We start from the raw sequence: 21,824 nt of genomic DNA on the forward strand, positions 1-21,824 counted from the left end.
TGTACAAAGACATTCACAGCTGAGACATTTTCTTTTCCCTATTTTTTTCCCTAATAGTTAAATGCAAATATAATCTGACACTTCAAATGAGAGAGCCTGACCAACCAAGTAAACAACTAAATGTTCCCTGCACCCATGTCATGGCCTTAAGCAAAACTAGAACAAACAGGGGCAAGGAGAAATAATTTGCCTGTTAGCTTCAAGAGAAGATAACCATGCTTACCACGGGAGGTGGGAAGCTGTTTCTTTACTGACAAGTATCACCTCATCAATGGATCCACTAGTGAAATATAGGCATAGTGTTTGTTATTCATGACTACCTATGCAGATTTTAGGGTGCTTCATCTTAATGTCTTCCTAACATTTCAGGGCTTGCTAAGGCAGCAAAGTATTCTGACACAGAAGTCATATTATACTATTTGAAATACACTTTAAGTATACTAATATAAAGATACATGTATTTAAGCTATCTATAAAAAGTACACTAAGAACCGAAGATTTCGAGGTAGCATCTCTCCTCACACCTTGGACGACTAGCATAGCAGGGTATAAGGCCCACACAGTGAAAAAGAGGAGGTCTCTCAGGAGAGTTCATTCCCAGAAGTCATTATTGCTCAGCTGTCAAATGGAATAGCAGTAATTCCTGGTAGCCGGGAATCCACAACAGTACAAAGAGGATGGATGCATTCTGGGAGGGCATCATGTCAAATACAGCACCTCTTACCAGAGTAATGCAACTGTGTTCAGAATCAGAAAATGCTCCTTGGCACTGAGTTTGGAGCAATGAGGAGAGGAAACAACAGCCACATTTGGAAAGCTGTGATACATAAAAGAAGTACTTCGAGGCACAGGAGGAGAAATGAGACAGGAGGGTATGATTAGTGCATCACTTCAAATCTGTTAACTGTGTTCCCAGAAAAAACAACTAGTTTCAGCAGAGAATATGAAGTGCATAGACCTATCACATGCATTCTAGCTCTAGAAAACCTAATGTTCATGGAGAAGTGCAACCAGGTAATTGATGTTTTCTATAGATGCCTTTATGGAATATAGCAATGGAACACTTGAAGTCATAGGACCTAACGCAACAGCACATATCTTTGCAACATATCCAGCTCCATATCTGTCCCTCATAAATGGATTTGCAGATCAGGTAAGTGCACTTACTCTCGAGCCCATAAAATAAACATACTGAGAACTGTAAAACCAAGCAGTAAGAAACAATACACTGTGTACAATAGCAATGATAATGCAGTGCTGTTTGCAAGGGTCACATTTGAGTCATATTTTACAAGCAAGATAATTTCAAGTTGTTCTTTTCACATACATCATACTATTTTTTGCACTCTGCATGTCTTTAATGCAATATATGAAAGAGGTTTTCCCCAGAATAGATCAATGTTTCTCCATAAACTTCAGCAGAGCTATGTCCATTTACCTCAAAATCCAGTCCATTTTGTTGACCTGTTATTCCCTAAGTAAAGCTTAAGCAGCCAGTTTAACACACCTTGAGAACAAGTGAGTTTTCTGCTACCACAAGCCTCCTCTCTTCAACCGTCACTTTGCAAATAGATTTGTATTATTTGGTTTGTTTTCAAATGACTGAATCTGAAAAAATTTTCCCCTTTATTTCCAATCTGTATCCTCTAATGCCACTTATCCACCAGGGAAAAAATGAAGTTTCACATCTATCTACTTCTAAACAGTTTGCCTGCCCTCTTCAGACGTACAAGAAGTAAATACCACATAAGTAAATATGAAAAACTAGGGATTGCTGGAGCACAGGAATTTCTCATGTAAAGGGCTTGAAGACTGTGCAATCTGGCTTCAAGAAAACGCAAGCATTGTGTTGAAATTTTGTAAGAAGGACAATTCTGATTCTTGGATAAGCCAACAGCCTTTTCTGTGAGAGCTTTTTACCCATGGATGGTTTACAACAAAATTAAAACCAGCTGAAATAATAACAGAAAAAAACCCAAACTCGGGCTTCTTTAAATCAGTACAGAAATTAAATGCTTTGACATGGCTGAAACTTTTGTTTGCTTCCCCCAGGTTAATTATTGGCAAAATTGATATTTACAAAGCGTTTAAGCAAAGCAGCACGTCCATCAAAGTAATGCCAAGAAAATTTCCTTTATCAGCTCAATTAGCATCTGCAATACAGAGTTCATGTTACAGTTACATGTGCAACCTTAATTTAGGTAATTCCTAATGTTTTAGCTGCTTGGTTTTGACTTGGCAGACTTCACGTTTTCCTTACTTTATACAATATCTGGATAAAGTGGTGCATACTTAGTCTAATTTATCAGTGTAAGCTACGGTCACATAAAACACTTTGATATCAATGTAACTGATTTCATCAGCATAGCAGAACTACTGAAAGTCACGCAAATGGAACTGTTAATTTCATAGGGTAAAAAAACCCAGAAACAAAGCATCAGATGTCACACAGGAGAGACAAGGTTGTTGCCTCTCCCCCCCTTCCCCTCAATGTTCTCAGCACATTTCTGATCTTTTTTTCTTTCAGCACAGATATCAAAACCTCTCCTTACCATGAAGTAGAGAGGCACAGGGGTCCAAATTTTGCTACTCCATATAGTGGGGTCAATCTAAATACTAGGTCTAACCCACCACAATCCACTGAGCTGCCATAGCCCCTCTTTTCATTATTGGAAGGAATCTGCACATATTTATTCAATATTTTTTTTCTTTGCATTGGGCAGGTGATATCAACAGCTGTTCTTCTTCTGGCTATATTTGCTATTTTTGACAGCAGAAATAACAGTGTACCTAAGGGCCTGGAGCCAATTGCAGTGGGACTTCTTATAATTGTTCTTACTTGCTCCTTGGGAATGAACAGTGGCTGTGCCATGAACCCGGCCAGGGATCTAGGCCCAAGGCTCTTCACAGCCATTGCAGGATGGGGGATGGAAGTATTCACGTAAGTATGTCTGGATATGAAGTAAAATGCTTTTGGTTAAAACTGCTTCCTAAGAAAGTAAGATCCTGATTCAACATGGTACCAAGTCATACTTTATATACATACAGGTAATTCTTCGCATACCAGAAAAAGCTATTCATGCACTTTAAGCCAGACATCTTCTAGGAACTGGGCTTTATAAAGGATTTCCTGCTCCTAAGGCAAATGAAACATGCATTACCTCTAGTATCAATCACTGTTTCAAGAAGAACCTTCCCAACATATTAGAGATTCTTAGAGGTCACTAAAAATGTAAGAGTGCTTTCTTCTCTTGTCCTGCAGCTTGCAGAAAGAAAACATAATAATCATCATGAGGAGTTAGGTGAAAGTATTTATTGGGTGCTGTAAAAAACACAGACAAATCATATTGATTTAGCCTATTATTACTACTGAGTTACTGCAGAAATATACAACAATCTAAAAGCCTGACTTCCTGCCTGGGAGCAAAGAAGTGAATAAAAGAAAGCTCCCTTCATTTTCCCACATTTCAGAGCACACTCTCAAATCCCTGTGCATGGATGTGTGCACGCACACTCACGCTCTTGGCTGGCCAACTGCACAGCTAATTAGTTGCACATCAAATCCACAGCTTACACATATCCAATGTAAGAGGCACTCTGGGATATCCAAGTCAGAGTACTCTGTCATCAGGAGGTAGAACTTTTGGTTTATTTTTGTATGGTTTGTTTTTCCAGTTATTTACAAGTAGGAATCCCCAGAAGTACTGTAGACCACTAGAGAGCTCTGGTTAATAGAGATTTCATTTTAGCTACTTCACCAAGTACAAATAAGCTGTATTTATTTAGTATGACTTCTATCTGCATAAATCACTTGCTTTAGTAGAGGAGAGCAGCAGCAACACTTTTCTTGTACAAAGAAAGGCCAGGCAAAGCACAGCAGAAACGGGCACACAGCCATGCCATAGGTCAGAGCCAAAGCTTAGCTATAACACAGCTGCAGCAGGAGGTCAGCTCACCAGCCCACTCACCTCCAAACTCTTCCTCCCTGGCAGCTCTCTCTCCACTGTACCATTAGACTGCACTGTCTAACAACTAGCAGCACACAGAGTGACATTCCACACTTGGGGTACTCCCCTCTCATGCCTAAATCGTTGTTAACTATGATGTTAATTATAGTGTCATGTGTGTAATCTGTAATATTATGAAGTTAACTATTATATTGCTGAAAAGGTTGGAAGCCTGACTGTACTGTGGTCAAGTCAGAGAATACCTGCAAACTCCCCTCCTCCTCAAAAGTAATTTAAACTACTCATTTAAATTTAAGAAGTTACAAGAAAACTCCACATCTGTACCAACACATACATGCTCTTCCCTAATTTAGTTTTAGGATTTATATACAGAGAGGAAATGCATCCCCATGTAAAGACCATAACAGAAAATTTTAAAATGGGAACATAAAAAAAAAAAAAGATTAAATCTCAGGTCATTGCCAAAAATTTACAGCAGTCTCAGGGGTGTATAAACTGAGGAAGAAGTCCCCCTCCCTGTCTTCAGTTATAAGGCTACAGCTATAACCAAGTTCAAAAGAATGATACAACAGGATTAGGTAGCTGGAAGCTCTGGAACAGCTACAGGCTATGGGAGAAGTTTGACTGATTGTAGCTATGATCCTGAATTGCCTGATGTTCTGCTGGCACTATATATGCATGAGAGACTGAAGTGATGCAGCCTCAGTTGACAGCTCAACCTTGGATGTCACAGCTTAACTGGAATTCACAACCTTGAGACAGGTGCTCAAGCTGTCAAGTAAAAGGCATGCCCAGGAAGTGGACCTAAGCATGAAACATCCACAGTGATATGACGGGAGTGCTGCACAAACCGAGCACTAGGAAGTACTGAAGAGACATTGAATATACATTGGCGTGAAAATGGAAACATCTCACAAGGCTGACTGAGTCGCTCTGTAAAGGTCAGCGAGTGCCCCAAGTGCTGCCTACAGAGCAGCCAGGGACCACCAGGAAAGCCTCACTTTGGAACAGATCAGATACAGAAGCATCAGATTCTCTACACCCTGATCCCAAGCAAATGCTCTAAACATTGAGATAATCAGTTCACAGGGAGAAAATCCCCTCTTATCCTTCTTTGTGCTTGCAGGTCCAGTAAATTCTGTTTTTATCATGTTTCAGGCAGGGAACAGCGACTAGACCATAGGGAAGCTCTTCTGCTGGAGCACAGAGCTGTCCAAAGCACAGGGAGGGAGTTGAACAGGAACATTTAGAAAAACCCTGCTAATACATTTTGCACAAAGGCACCTACCCGAAGGAGCAGTTTCCCTGAGAATCAAGCCAGGGGACACAGCCTGTGGCGTGGTTTCCATAGCCAGAGCAACTGCATTCGTTTTGGTTAAGAGCTCCCATTAAAAGCTGTTCTGACCCATTGCAGCTGGAAAGGCGGTGTCTGACCAGCACCCTAGAGAGCACCGTTTTGCATATAATAGATGTAGTTAACACTGTGGCCAATTCCTGCAAAGTGTTCCTCAACCTGTTCAGAGTAGATGTCACATATCTCTAATGATGAGGACAGTTCCCAACCACTGATTTTAAACCATGGATACCTAGAAATCTCTTCATCACATGCTTAATATTCGAGGAAGCTTAAGAGAAGTTGTTGGTAGTGCATTTTTGTCTGTAGTGAGAAAACAGCCAGAGCTTTGAGTACAAATACCAGGCTAGATTTTGACAGGCATAAGAGAACATGAAACAGCAATGAGCAAGTGCGAAACGGCCCCACAGAACAGTATTTCCCACCAGCATTTTAGGCTAGCCATAGAAAGTCTCGTCCCTAGTTATTAGTGATTCTGTAGCTCCTTTGCCGAGGCCGGGTCGGACCCGCACTGGCAGAAGCGCGGCATCGTGCAGACCGTGCTCCGACCGGCCCTGCGGCGGGCAAAGCCCGGCAGCCGCCGGCGCGGTAACGCTGACACCTCGTGGCCGCGGCTCCGGGCACCACCGGCCCGGAATAGACGGAACTGCGCTTCGTAAAGGGTCGCGACACGCACCTATTGTCTGCACAGGCAACAGACAGAATGGCAAAGCGGCCTCTGAAATACGCTGCATCCTTCCCGGACGGTCGAACGGTAGCCAGGCACCTTCCGCACTGCGGAATGCCTGAATTATCCTGGCATTTCTTATAGCAAATAATGTTATCTTACCATCCTGCAGCAGTTGGCTAAGTGAGATATGTATTTGCAAGTCTAAAATGGGCCAAAGTTCTCAGTCCATGAAGCTTATACACTGTAGTTTCCTAGAAATCACAGAATCACAGAATCAGCTAGGTTGGAAAAGACCTTTAAGATCATCAAGTCCAACCTTCACCCCAGGACTGTGAAGGCCACCACTAAGCCATGTCACTGAGGGCCTCATCTACACAATTTCTGAACACTTCCAGAGATGGCGATTGCACCACTTCCCTGGGCAGCCGGTTCCAATGCCTGAGCACCCTTTTGGTGAAGAAACATGAATGCAACACAGGGGTTAAGGAGCAGCACAGTAACAGGTCTTGCTACCTTTTCAGTCTGTGGGGATATCATGGCAGTTCAGCCAAGTGCCACTTGCCAGGCCTGTGCACTGCCTCCAGCCCTTCACAGCCAGCTCCCTCCTGCTCCACCCAACTGCAAAACACCTGATGATGAAAAAGGCACAGCTGGATGTTTTCCTGCTAACTCAGCAGCAAAGCTGTGTGCTCGGGCAAAGGGTGTAAGGGACCTACAGTTACTTCCAGGAAGCTATCTGTGCTTGCCACAAAGAGCTCTTGCTCCCGTGTCAATGAAAGGGCATTGTGTGTCATGAAACTCGTAACTCAGCTGTGTCCTGATCTCAGTTCAGCTTTGGCATCACCCTGCATAAGGACTTTACACCCATCATCTTAGCAGAGGGCACCTGTAGAGCAGCTGACAGCAGCTGCTGCAAATACAGGCCATGACTTGGAGGTTATGCAGGAGCCAACAAGGCACACGTCAGTTCATGGGACAAGCAGAGATAAAAACCTGCCAAGAAACACCTTCATTACATGCCCACATACACATACAGGCACAGAGAAACACATGCAAATACTTGATATGGATTCTGTTGCACTGAGTAAGTCAATAAAACCTTAGTCCATGCTTGTTCCAGAAATTCAGGGGCTCAACAGACATTTATGACTCAACAACAAACAGATCTATAAACTCAGTAGAACAATATGAGGAGCTATTTTATATCCTCAAGGCAAAATATAAGTAATTCCAAAGGCAAAACATACACATCCAAGGCATTTCTGAGCAACAAATGACATTAGCATCAATAGGGCACTGTGATATTAGTCCCGTTCTATTCTTGTGTTGTGAATTAATCACAAGTTCACTTATGCATAAATCTATACAACTGAGTGCTGAAAAATTATTTTTACAATTTAAAAGCTCTCCTGGAATTTTAAAAGTTCCTCTCACAGATGAATTTGTCCCTCTGTATTTCTGGGAGAAAAAGTTATTTCTCCATTTTCAATATGCATGAATTGAGGTGGCTGGGTTTTCACTGCAGACTCGCATATTCAATTAATACAGCATGTTATCAAATCAAAACACCTTCACTCACCAGTACAGTTAAGAAAGGCTGTGCTCTGAAACCAATACTCAGTTATTTACTACCCGAATGTGGACCTCTAGGAAAGGGAGAGCAAGTCTACAAGCCCAAACCTGCCGTATAGAGGCCGTTACTTTTTGTTTTATACTATTTAATGGTGGACTTGTTTCTTTAAAAAAGTTCATAAAGCTACACATTTAAAAATTAAATCCTAGTAATTGTGCAAAGGGAATGTAAAAAGTTCATTGGAGCCAGTATGCCAGACTTGCTTCCCAAACACAGCAACTGTAAAAAAGAGTAAGTTTTAGGTGTATGAAACTTTTAAATGCTTATTTACCTCTTACTGAAAGACCCATTTCAAACACAGAGATAAGACACAACATCATGAAGTTTGAATCTTGACCACTCTAATCAAGTATAATCCACTTTACAGTCACTGTGTTTTATTACATTCCTTAAGGCAAATATACTCAAAATCAGGTATAATCTATTATACTTGTCAAGAGGAAGAACTGTATATACTATTGCAGTAGATCTCCATGCAGACGACATAAACCATTTTTGCAACGTACATTTGCGTTAATCACTACTGAAAACCTATTCATGAGCATCTGGCAACAGCATCAGTCAAGGTTGCTGTGCAATAGGTATGTCCCTGTTAATTTCATTTCATTGCAAGTCAAAGAAGCTCATTTTCCACAAGGGAGAAATTATCCCCTGCCCCCAAAGCACATATGCAATAGAGAGGCCTGATTTTCTAAGCTGTAAGTACAGCACATAGACCACCATGTGTGGTGGTTGGTACTTAGCATTTCAATCGCAGCACGGGCAGGATAGGCAGAAGTGTCATCCTTATACAGAAAGACTAAACAGAAAAGTTTAGTATACAGTATAGCCAGTGTCAGGCCACTCTGTTTTTTTCACTGCCAAATATAAGGTAGGGTGCTCACTAGAATAACAAAGAATAATAATTTTCTTTTTTTAATTCTTTGGTTTATTCTTTTTCTTACAGGGCTGGAAATAATTGGTGGTGGGTCCCTATAGTTGCACCTATGCTGGGAGGCATACTTGGAGCAGTGATATATATTGTTTTTATTGAAATTCATCACTCAGATACTGAGCCAGGAGAAGAGAATGACATGCATGATAAATACGAACTGACCAACATGGAGTAAGCAGCGAAGCATTTTCTTTCTTATTTTGTTATGTAGTTTTTATGCAAATGATTGTTTGGACCATTTTCTAAAACCTTTATGCCTCAATTAGAAATTCACATTTCAAAGGAGAAAATGCATATAGAAGTCAAGTTCACAGCGGAACTCTTCCCATGAAACATCAAGCTGACCACATTCAAAACTGAGAACTTGGGTCCAGAATGGGTAAATTGTTCTGTTTCATATGGCTTTCAGATCAAATTATCTCCTAGATGAAGCTAGTGAGACGATGTACTGACCTGTTAATTCCACACATGATCTTAATCATGTTGCCTAATTACCTGAAAATAGATGAGCTCTTGTTACAAAACTGCATGCAGATTACTCAGTTAGTCCAGTACTTAATGGGCAAGAGCATTACTCACTTCTTAGAGCCATTATTTAAGAATGGCTTATCTGAAAATTAAAAATAATACCCTAACATCAATTGAAGTAGTTTTAAATAACTTACTAAATTTTTATGGAGCCGCTAATTGAACAGCAAGGAATGAACTCAGTGATGAGGTTTAGTAACTCAGAATATGATCACAAAAGGTAGAAATTGTGTGTTATAAGATCAACACCAAAGAGACAAAGCTGTAGTTCTGCACATATTCTTCATAGCAGTCGTATTCAATTCTTTTTAAACCATTTACTTGACCTTTATGCTAGCCAATATTAATAAGCCCAACCTAGAATATTAACCTAAACCTCTTCTGCTGTTCTTTCTGAATAAAGTTCATTCCTGTGGAGAAGCGCCAGCAACAGAAGCTTATCCTGCTCAGAGGTCAGCACAAGGCCTGTCTGCATACGCCTTAAAGAGGCCTGCTGCTGCTGATTTCCGGGGGGGTCAGGGAGGATTTCATCTGCTTTGTGGGAGTAATTTTTATCTTGATAGCAGTAACTGAAATTAGAAAGTGATCTCAGAACTAGTCCTAGATCTGAAGTCCCCAAGGAAGACCAGCTCCACATCAAAGTTCTGAAGTATGGGCTCTCTCTCACTAAAATGAAAGTGAAGTGGTTGGACATACACCACTTCCTAAATTATCCAGCATTGAAAAATAAATTTATTTCTGCTTAATCATTGTGAATTGAATGCATCTGATTATATCAAAGTTCATTTCTAATATATGTTCATATATATGAGGAGGGGCAACAAGGCTGGTCATGAATAAATAGACTCCTATTCAGTGATGCTCCTGAGCTATTTTCATGGTAAAACCACCAGTTCAATGCACTTATTTTAGGGTGTTCTTCCCTTTGTATTCCTTCAACTCTGCTTCCTAGAATTCCACACTATTTTCTGATCTCACTCCTGAAGGGAGGAACCCTTCATGTTGCCAGTAACAGCCTATGCTCTTAGATGAAATATCCACAGAAGCAGCTTGGGAAATACCGTGGTCAGAATCTGCCTCAGCATTTGGGCAGATTGGGCCTACGTCACTGCATGTCTTTATTGTGCTCTCATGTATGCCTCCCTTCACGGCAGTGAAGGGACAGAATGAGCAGGTCAAGCAAAGTTTTGCCTGCTGCAGCAGAAAGTCAGATGATGCTGTATACTTGAGGGAGTGTAATTCTAATTTTGTTTTTGAAGAAACTCAGGTTGCCAGAGACCATATCAACCCGCTGCAAAATGCTCATTTGATTCAGCATTTCTCTGCTGTGGGTTAATTACGGACATAGCTATTCCCATCCATGTTTGACTGCATTGTGTCATCCAGAGAGCCACAGTAACAAGAAAGCAGGGTTCACAGAATCAGTACTCAACATGAGCAGAGGCAAATGCAGGAGAATTGTAAGTGCAACGTGGAAATTATTCCCAGCTGTAGACTTTATACTGGCAGCATAGTCACCACTGTCCATCTGGCCTGTATGTTGATAAGTTGTACTACGTAAAACAAGATGGTGTGTAAAAGCAATTGCAGAAGAAGCCTCCTTTTGCTCTCCCTTGCAACAAGTGCTGTCCTTCGCTCACCCCTTGGTGATACCTGGCAGGAGCACTCCCAGGTCGCTGCCAACCATCTGTGTCTGGAGAGGGATTACATAGGTAGAACAGTCAGATGCCTGCCCCAGGTCAAAACACACTCTTCCACTGACAGCAACATCTAACATGAAATATCTGTGCAGAAAATAGACAGCTGATTAACCAGAAGAGACAGATTTTGTCCAAAATGGTAGGGGCAGGTTATCACTTATTGTACTAGAAATTTGCAGTAGGCTTCATATGCTGCACAATATCGCTTCCTTTAATACACCATGGAAAACATGGGGAAAAGCAGAATACAGGTCAGGAATGAGAAAGGGGCAGTTTACTTATACAACCTACTGAGTGACCAGCCCACACATACTGTGTGTCTGTGCATTGGCCAATGTACAGACAAGTTGCATATTTTCTCAAAATTCTCCTGATCACAATACGTTCTGCCTGTAAATCAACATGAAATCTTGTTTCTCCCACTTATACCATTCCTGTGCGTTGAGTTTCTGTATAAGCGATATTTACTTACTTGAAATAACCAACATGTAAATTGTAAGGAGTGACGTGCTAGCATGCAAGCATAGAAATATCTAAAATATGCTCTCAACAAATTGTCAATTCCGTCTTTACTTTAAGAACTTATTTTTTAAACTTATTTAATCATTCACTTGTAAATTCTCTGAAGATGTGTGGCACTAATACCACAATTCATACTGACTTTACGAAAGCCAGAATTCGCTAAGGAACAAGGTGTGACGGGCCTGTCTCACATTTGACTTAATTTACATTTGCAAGTATAAGAATTAATTCCTGCTTTGGGGACAAAACTCAATAGAGTCTTAACTACAGAACTAGTATTTCCATAACATAAACGGAACAATAATAATAATCTCATGCCTTACACAGACATCATGATTTGTTTTATGCAAAACAAAGTATTTTTACTTTGCATAAACTGTAATTTTCTGATATCAAGTGATATTTAGTGGCTGCGTTCATACTGAATTAATACAGTTGGCAACAAGAAACATGTTTTACAGCTGTAAGATGTTCTAAGTAACAAGTCAGTAGTAATCAGGCTTGATAATTTGAAATGTTGCAAACTTAAGCAACAATTACTGCTTAACTTTATGCCTGGGTTTGTTCTTTTTTGGGCAACGTGCTTGTTCTTTAGAGCTATACTTTGTGCTGAAGTAATGCAGAGAGTGCTCCTGCAAATAGTACTGAGCTAAGGTCAGTTACTTCATATTGTTTCATCGAAGCCAGTGGAATTACTCACAACAGGATGCAATAGAGGGAAGCATAAGTGCTCAGAGAATCGAGCTCAGTGGATGGTGGAAACTGTACTTTCTTGTAGTTTTGACTGTGGATCTGGATGAATGTGTTGTGGTTCAAAATAAATAGAGTCAATCACTAGTAAATGCATTCCAGTACTATTTTTATAAAAAAAGTCTCCCCTCTGGCACTTAAGGGCATATTAAGAAATAAATAGCTGCCTATTATGACCTACAATTTTTTATAGCCTTGTGCTGGAAGAACACACTGACTAACAAGCTGTATTCCCAGCATGGAGACCCTGTGGCAGATTTCGTGAGTCAGAAGCAGTGCCAAAGCAGAGAAATGCTCACACTTGAGTAACGGCCACTGCTGGGCCAGGAAGCACCCATGCCAAGAGCTAGAAGGCCAGACCCCTCGCCTCTGGACCTTCTGTTCTTGACTGCAGCCTGCCTACAGACGCTTTCGGCCACAGCTTTCCCACCAGTCCAGCGACAGCCAGCATCTAGGTGGGATGTTTTGCCTAGAGCTCCTCTTCAGGGATTACTTTTAAGGCATGTATATATCACATAATCTTTGTCCTACAGTGCTTACAAAATGTCCCAAGCTAATTTAGCAATCTTCTGCTCTACAGATTTGTAACAGGGACATGCTTTGCTTGTTTCATTTAAAAAAACCCAACAAAATAAAACCCCCAGGAAAACCTGTTCTGTGGACACAAGGGGATGAGGGGAGAAGGAAAGAACAGGAGCTTCAAATTTACATGAAGGAAAAACCAAACAAAACCAAACCCTACAACCTAACAACCTCCATCCATCCCTAGGACTCTCACCTTCCTATCAGTCTGATTTTCTGTTCTCCTTTCTCCTGCTAACACTGTGTGCTGTCTCTATACAGTACAATAGTTCTCCAGAGATTTGAATACAGCATGCTTTTCTCAATTACTTCTGAATCTTAGAAAGTTCTCATGAGAGCAAATTCCAGTTTCACCTCACATGCTTGGGTTTTGGCAGTTACTTGCATTTTTCCCCACTGTTCCCAACAAACAACCTTGTGCTGGAAAATACAACAATTAACTGTAACTTCCAGGAACAGATGCTCTTTTTCTGTTTAGTACAATTGTTGTTCTGTAAGAGATTACTTCTTTCAAGCATGTACAATTTTTAAAGCCTTCCTTTTTAAAACCACTAGTAAAAATAGCACAAGATCATCCAGAAAAAAAGCATTCTGTGCACATCAGTCAGTACTTTGGATTTTTATTTTCTAGTTTGCATTTACAGCTTGTTAAAAAAAATAATTATTGTACTGTGAATGTTAGTATCTTTCTGCATATTTGCACACTTTAGTGATATAGTCTCAGAGAAGAGAGTAGCAGGTAAATATTTTTAGCCACAGATGTTTCATTGTATATTTCAATCAGATATTAAAGAAATCCATATAGTGTGAACCTAGACATGACACATTTATGTCATTTTTTCTTTGCTGACTACAGCTCTCCTTCAGGTGTTTCTGAGATAGGGAGCACGAATATTCCAGCACTTTAAATCAGCTATGATAAAGCTTTCTGGCCAGATGATGCAATCAGCTCCTTTTCCATGACATTAGTAGAGGACAGACTAATATATTCTTTCATTGCTTCCCTACCTAGGGACTGAGCAGTCTGCTTTAAATTATTAGAAATCAAGCTTCAGAACCATAGAATGGTTAGGGTTGGAAAAGACCTTAAGACCACCTAGTTCCAGCCCCCTGGTCATAGGCAGGAACACTTGACCCTTTAACACTTTTCGTTTTCCTTTAACACTCTGAACATTGCTTCAACTATCCAGAAATCAAATCAGGAGGTAGGATCCTGCTGTAGCAACACTGACAAAGCAATAAAAATGAAGAGAGAAAACTTCAAGAGCTGGTAAAACAATAGAAGCCCTCTTAGCCAGAGGTCAGCCAAAAGCCTGGTTGATAAATGCTTGGTTACTTCAGAAAAGAGTGTACATTTTACTGGGGAACACAGAAATAAAGCCAATAGTATTAAGTAACACCATCACAAGATGGTCTTTTTGTTCGCCTGTCAGAAAGCTCATCTGTCTTGGATGCAAATTCTCACATTTTCAGTATCAACAAGAGAACTTGTATAGGCACATTAATACTAGTATTTCCTCAGCATTAGCTACATAATAGTCTAGTAAGTGAAGAACACTTTCACACCCTCAGAAATAACAGTACTTTGTTGCACTGCACAACTCTTGTCAGGAAACCTTGCCTGCCTTCCAGTTATTAACAGGGCTCTGAATGCAAAGGCAACAAAGCAAAAAATATGGGAACACTTGAAAAGTCAGCATCTGAATAGAAGGAAATGAACAATCTCAGCCAGAACTGAGCAGATGCAACACTTTCTGTGGTATGACCGAGGCATCAAATAACAAACATGAAGCCAAAGAGGCAGCACATGCTTGGCAACAAATATTGCTAATTCAAGGAGTCTGGTGTTTTGTCAATGCCTTTTAAATAGACTTACAAAATAAATTGTATTTGAGAATAAAAGGACTAAGCCATAGCAGTATCATTTTCCACAGTAAAGGAACAAAAGTTATTTGATGATCTGAACACTTGCAGATTATTGAAACAGTAAAAAAACCAAAACAAAAAAAAAACCCACCAAAAAAAATCAAAAAACAAAATAAACCAACAACAAAGAAACAAAAAACCCCAAAACTGGAAAAGAATGCAAATCTCAATGGGGAAGAAGGGAAACACAGTGGTAACTTTAATTAATTTCCCTGTGAACTGTGCTACAGCCCTTCACAAGAGCCACTAAGGACCTTTCCATTAAAACTGCACAATACCAAGATCAGAATTGTTTTATCTTCATTTCTATCTCAGATGTTCAAGGCATAGGCAACTAATGGCTACACACTGCAGAGAACGTCTGCTATGTAACTACTCTGCAACCTAAGGAAGAAAGCCTGTTTGGCTTAAGTGCAAGAGAGGATTTCATCTCATACACATGTAACCCCCAGTGGGTTCAAGTTTTCAGGCTACAGAAACAACACATTTTTGGCGATGCTAGCACTGAAGAACAGCTTTCAGAAGCAAAAAAAAAGGAAATTAAAAAAAAAAAAACAAGAAAGACATGAATCCAGCTGCCAGATTACCAAAGAATCCCAGGGGATAGAGCAAGTGCAAAGGCTACTCAAGCAAGTCTTGGGGGAAAGAAAGCAACAGCAGACAAACCTTGACTCAAAAACGCATTGTCTTCACACCTACAAATAGTCTTCACAGAAGAATGACTCAGACACAGGCCATTCGCAAACATAACGTACATGCAGACACTGCTAGTACTTCTGAGACTTCCAATACAAGAAAATACAATGGATATGAATCTGCAGACATTTCAATCCGTTCTGTCACAAAAATACAAAATAATAAAAGCTACAGGATATTAGAAGCCATTCTAAGCCCCAATTGTTATCACAAGTGGATCTTCAAAATTAGAGAAACATAAGAAACCAAACAGTACAGTTTTAAAACAAAGAACAAAAAACAACCTAAAATATTTACCCTGCCTACAAGGGCGTTTTTGTCTTCCAAGTATTTTACCTTGTTTTCTAGTACAACTAGCAGCAGGCCTCTGGTTCTCTCATGCTCCTGTCTTGTCTGTGTGCCACTGGTCTTTCATATGCATTGAGTGCCAGGCCCCATCCAAAATACTCCATTTCCATGAAGAAAAAAATCAAAAAAACCACCCCCAAAACAACTAAACAATTTCAAGATGCCTTTCAAAATGCATATGGTTCCATATAACTTCAAGATGTATCCTGCTAGTAAAATGGGCTTCCACCTATTCATCTGTCAGTTGCACGGTTTTCCTTGCTTTTGATCAAATGCATTGCTTACAGCAACCTGGCAGGATGACAATTACCTCAGTAAGGGAGATCTATATGGGATTTGGGTTTTCCCCAGCGGAAATCCTAGAACAAGAGGCATAGATGAGGCATTGGTGGATTTTCTGTTATACAAGACTTACCCTGAGAAACTGGGTAGTTACACTGCGTTATAGGATACAATGCATAAATCGGTAAGGATCAGCCTGTCTTCCAGATTCTAGATGGAAGTGTTTGAGGTTAACAGAGCTCTTCTTTGTACACCTGGTTTCAGGCAGTTTCATTAGAAATTAGAAAGCAAGAAACAAACATCTATCCTTAAAAATATTAAGTAAACTTCAGAGCACAGCTATCCTCCCCCCTAAAAAAAGCTCTTTCCAGAAGTAAAAACTTCACTCTACTCCCAAATAGCAAGTATGTACAGTTTATAAAAATGAAAAGCTGTAAAGAACTCTTATGATCTGAGACTTCCTGATAGTGTTTTGATGTTATCATGACTAAGATAACCATGCTCAAAAATACTTAGTTTGCTTTACTTTGAAACTTAATTTTCCTTAACATCATAGCCTCTGGCTACGAACTTTGCTTCTGTCATCATTTCTCCTGTTGCTCTGTTCTAGTTCCTTCAAAGTTTGGTTGGGGATGTGTGTGTGGGTTTATCTTTTTTTGCTTTTTTAATAAATACAAATGCAGGCCTTTCTTGTGTGCTTTCATTTGGTCTGATAATAAACACATCCTCCTTCATGACCATCTTGCTCCTTGGAAGCGCATCTTATACACCAGTTGAGCCAGCCCTAGAGTGCTTTATCCCACAAACCTTCCTCTTGCAGTGGCCTTGAGAAGATTCTCACCATCAGAACAGTCCTCTTTCTACAGGACAGTTTTATCAAAAGCAACATCTAGCACAAAGGATGCAGTAGTACCCCTGCTTCACTGTTTCAAGAGTAAGAGGATGGCCAGCCTACCTAAGAGGAGTGCAGCGCTGACTAAAGGCATCCAGCTCCCCTGCTATAAAGGTCAGACAAAAACTTAGAAACAAACATCCTATTGTAGCAAATGCAGCACTGAAGCGAAAGGGAGTAATCCAGGCATGCAATTCCTCTGCTGGGAACCTTTGACCAAGGGACATTACAAATACAGAACAGATGAATATAAGTTGTTGTTTGGGTTGGTTTTTTTTTCTCAGAACATCAACACTGCAACACCACCTAGAATACCTTCCATCAGTTACGTATCGAAAGCCACAGCACTTGTAAGCTTTAATCATCCTCCCCATATCAACAGTAAATCGTTTTAGTTTTTTTAAACAAAGCCTACTTTTAAAAAGTTTGATTTGGACAGGATGCTCTTTATCATCATTGCTTGCTATATTATTCTTGAAGACTATGACACAGTGATATAAATGCTACAGAAACATATTCTTTTGATGTAAAACATATACAGTAAATGTCAGGAGTATGACAAGGCCACATTAATTAAAAAAAAAAATCTGTCTTAAAATACACAGCCTATGTCTGTGCTTTATTAAGCTGTTGCCTTATTCGAATGTCTTAATTAGAACATTTTTCAAATGTTAACAGCTTGTTTTCAGAGTTGGCTTCTGTAGCCAGCAGCAGTTTAAGTATGAAACAGAGCGAGCAAAAGTAATGCAAATAGGGGATGCTACACTTAGGTCACTCGGGCCTTCTGTGCCCAGATGGGGAGGACACCAATTAGATTTTAAGGTCTGAGTGAAGGCATTTTTTTGTTTTATGTTTGTATGATACTAAGCACAATGATAAGGCCTCATAGGATTGGGGTTGATAATACAATATGCAGCTTCTCCATGCTGCCCCACAATAATCCTTGACCTTGAACTTAGCCCTTTTTGTAGGGGAGATATATTAGCCTACACTATTTCTGCAGTCCTTGACCTCTCTGCCAAGACTGCCAATAAGAGTTTCCAATGAATGCTGAGCAAGATGGCTGAGTCTTCTGACTTCCAGTAAACCAAGATCAACATACTCCAGAGTTAGAGAGGCAGATTCTGGTTATTTATTACACAGAGAACAATTTAGCAAAAGCTTACTAAGAAAACTAACCAATTCTTTATATTCAACACTGAAAATACATACCTCAGTTATATCCAGACATATAAAATCCTTGTGCTAATTGTACCAATAACTGCAATATTTGACAACCGTAGTATACTTGGAAAGGCGATACAAGCAGAACTACCGTGCTCATATCCCATTACCAGGCTCAAAGTGGCCTGAATTATATTGTTTGTCTGAGACCAAACTACTTTATGCTGCTTTTGGACACTAAGACTAGTATCTCTGGGGAGTATCATGAAAAGGTCATGTGTATCTCACAAGACTATCCAAAATCCCTAGATTTTTAATAAACACACTAATCCATGCTAAGTAGCTCACATTCCAGCTACAGTTCTATTTTTAGGTTATTTGTTGTACTTATATAAAAGAGCGTAATCAGTTTTGAAGTATTTTTAAAGACAGAAAAGAACAACTACCTTTGTATGCAAGAGGCTGTTGGGTAAATGGGCTGCTTCCGTTACACCACTAGCCACCAGCTAATGGAGCTGCAGGAAGGAGCCAGAATGCTGTAAGGTGACCCATACAGTAACATGAGCTGAAGGCTCCAGAGTGAACTGGAAAGCTCATTGTGAAGCCAATTGGTTGGTTTGGCCTCCTGCGAACCTTAATAAAAACCTTTAAAGCAAAGCAAGCACACATTATTGAAATAGCACACTGGAATATCTCATGTCAGCCATAATTTGATCTAATGGTTTTCTCTTTAGTCAATATCTGAGAACTTCCTAAGGATTACTTTTTCCTATTGCAGTGTCAAAGGGACAAAAAAATTTACAGATTTGCCCATGAAAAACAGAACAGCCCCTTAAAATGATTCCCACATCCGGAGTACTGCAGAATCCAAGTTCTCTGCAAAACGATGATGAAAGCTATTAGCCATTGCTGTGACAAGGAGGGCTACATAATCTGTAATAGCTGCAGAAAAACTGCAAAGGCATTGTGAATTTAGCATCCAAGTTATGGAAATCTGCACACTGTTCTTCCTCAAGATTTGTTCTGGAAAAAAAGCCTTTTACTATGAACCCTGAGTGATGCTCTCCTGTGCACCCACATTCAGAACAGACTATATATAAATCAGTAATAATGCTTTGCAGGTATAAAGCAGGCTGCTGGCATGAATGAAGTGTATGGAAGCATGACTGCTTAAATGGCAGCTAAGGCCAAAACTTTGGGATCTACCAAAATATGCATTAAAACAAGGTCTTCATCCAGATTACATTTTTGTGATTTATTACAAAGCTCCAAAATAAACCAAAATATTTTCTGTTCAAATTTTAAAAAAGATTCTATTTCAACTATAACAAATTTTAATTTTCCCTCTTTTCAAGAAAATTTCTGTTTCTCAGCCTCTGAAAAATAACACAATTAAAGGCACACATTGTGTGATATTTTAAAATTTCCCTCTATTAATTTTATTTTTTCCTGCTTTGTAACCTCTGCATCTTCTTATTACTGAAGAAGTTTTAAAACAGTAGAAGAAACATGAACACTACATCAATGACAAAAAGTTTAAGCGATGTCAATCTATTGACATTTTCTAGTGTCCAAGTAGTTTATACATAGGTGTTACAATAAGGAGACTCAAGAGCCCAGGAACTGAAAATCTAGTCCAAACAAAAGTCACTGGATTCAACAATAACACAGGAGCAGAAAATATCTTGCAGAGAGCAAGCAGAAGCAAAACTATATAAACCAAGAGATCACTTGGGCTGTACGTTCGTAACCCCTGTCATACTAGAACTATGAAGACTAGATGTTATCAAAAGATTTGATCATACCATGAGAAAGGGCAGCCTAATTGTGTAGGCTACTACTGAAGCTATATATAATGTATAGTGTTAGTGCCTTGCCCAATTTTGCAATAAAATAGCATTTGATTTGTGGGACCACAAGTTTCTTGTCACTCTAATTTTTCTTATCAACTAGTGATTTTGAATCAGAGCAATGTTTCCACAGTAACATTTACCAAAAGAGAATTACAATTAAGCATATTATAAGGAAAAAACAAGATAACAAGTTCATTGCTTAATTACTTAAAAGAAAATTATGTTTATACCAAAGATATAATGAGAAACTAATGAGTTCCCAGGATAGCTGTAAATAATGATACGTTACAGCCTGCATGTGTGTTTCAGAAGTTCTTTTTGTTTTCCATAATGCTCAGAGAAACACTTAAAACTTAAATCATGTTGTCACAAATTTGCCTCAGCTTTAACAACAGTGATTAAAAGCAGACTTACTCATAGTTTGAAGTACACATACGAGTAAAAAACATAGTCCAAAACTCTCTAAATTCTGTAAATCATCAGAAGCAAACTTATCTATGGTTTGTAGTTCATATATTAAAATGAAAACATACTTCAAAATGCTCTAAAATGTGAGTCATACAAAATGGACCAAGCATCTCCAGATCCAAGACATGCATTAGAATATTTAGGTTCCTGAAAAATCTTCCTATCCATTTGAAGTCCACGGCACGGTCACGGTTTTGAACCACAGTCATGGTGAATTGACTTGGTCTATATTTACTATAAGAATTACTGCTGCACATTAACTTAGGAGTCTATTCCCACTGAAAGCAAGCCCACTGATTTCAGTGAATTTTGAATCTTCATGGGCACACAAAATATCTACCCCTTTCTCTATCTCAATACTTTGTAGGAAATAACTCCATTTTCTGAGGGAGTCACACATTTAATGGCTAATAATTACTCTCGTACTAGATTGGTTTGATCTAGACTTACAAGATACACTTGCATACTTCAGCAGTTGTCCACTCATAGTCATAGCAGCTAAAATTACATAGTCAGCGTTTAACCTGTTTATCTCATGGTTATAGCCAGCACAGTCAGCAGCAAATCACCCATTAGAATGATGTGCTCGAGACAAACTCTTCAGAAATGTGTAATATTTAAAGGAGGTGTCTGCGCCTTTGTTAACAACCCAGATTTAGAAAACTATAAACAGAGAGGTAAACATGTTTAACAGCTAACCCTCAGCAGACAGCCCTCATTTGAAAGTAATTTATACTTTCTATAAATGTTAGCCCGTAAAGACCCGATGACATGTTGTATTTAGTCTCAGTGAAACATGTTGCAGAAAATCTTGACACAGTTTACTTAACCCCTCTCATATATGTAAACCATATTTGACCTCCTTCAAGACACTTTCAAATATATTAATCTTCCCCATCTGGCAAAAAAAAAAAACCCAGTCAGTACTGTCAGGATTAAAATTTGATCATAATTTTCAGGTCTTTAAGAGTGCAAAACGCAGAGATACACATGTATTAGAGAAAGCCGTCAATTCAGCTTTGAAACATAAATTACATAAAATTTTGTCTTTCCATAGCTTGAATTTAATTTTTAAAGAATAGCCTGCAACTTCCTCTCCAATACCTTCAAAGTCCAGACCACCAACCAACCACTGCCTGTTCTACATGAAATGAAAAGTTTATGAAAAGCTAGGACTAAGCCTTTAAATAACAATGAAGTACTGCAGGCACTGAGTACTTTTCAAAAAACATACCTTTTATCTGAGGGCACTTCTGACAAGAAAACACAGATGTCTCCTCGATGTTGGACTGCACATGTTGCAGAAGACAAGCAAATAAAACAGTCAGATGCCTGATAAAGTCCATGGAATCTGCAGAGAAAGACAATGATCCCTAAAATTACAATTGCTTATGATGAAATAAGGCTCAAAAGCTGACTAGTATTTCAGAAGGGCTGTTAAAGCCTGCAAAAAAAGGCAGAGACCCTCATCAGATGTAGCAAATACAAAAACCCTCCTCTCTGCATTTTTAGGCTGAGCAGCCATATTTGCCAAAAGGCAAGCAAACAAGATTC

The 21,824-nt window shown here is 39.4% G+C and overlaps 2 protein-coding genes across 6 annotated transcripts in view; one reads left to right on the top strand and one right to left on the bottom strand.

Annotated features, from left to right (window-relative positions):
* AQP9 (aquaporin 9) overlaps positions 1–12,151 on the top strand; it is a 29,300-nt gene extending 17,149 nt beyond the window's left edge. For 2 of the 4 annotated variants that reach the window (XM_065688363.1, XM_065688365.1), the window contains 4 exons: positions 1,035–1,153; positions 2,724–2,941; positions 8,572–8,730; positions 8,826–12,151. In XM_065688363.1, the coding sequence (XP_065544435.1) occupies positions 1,035–1,153; positions 2,724–2,941; positions 8,572–8,730; positions 8,826–8,919 (590 nt within the window). In that variant the 3' untranslated portion in view covers positions 8,920–12,151. Of the gene's footprint in view, positions 1–1,034; positions 1,154–2,723; positions 2,942–8,571 lie in introns of all 4 variants that reach the window. The other 2 variants (XM_065688364.1, XM_065688367.1) reach the window with 2 other exon arrangements.
* ALDH1A2 (aldehyde dehydrogenase 1 family member A2) overlaps positions 1–21,824 on the bottom strand; it is a 103,732-nt gene that overhangs the window by 81,722 nt on the left and 186 nt on the right. For both annotated transcript variants that reach the window (XM_065688361.1, XM_065688360.1), the window contains exon 2: positions 21,505–21,621. The gene's annotated coding sequence lies outside the window, so the exon portion shown is untranslated. The remainder of the gene's footprint in view (positions 1–21,504; positions 21,622–21,824) is intronic.

This window comes from Lathamus discolor, chromosome 8 (assembly GCF_037157495.1).
Source record: "Lathamus discolor isolate bLatDis1 chromosome 8, bLatDis1.hap1, whole genome shotgun sequence".
NCBI lineage: Eukaryota > Metazoa > Chordata > Aves > Psittaciformes > Psittacidae > Lathamus > Lathamus discolor.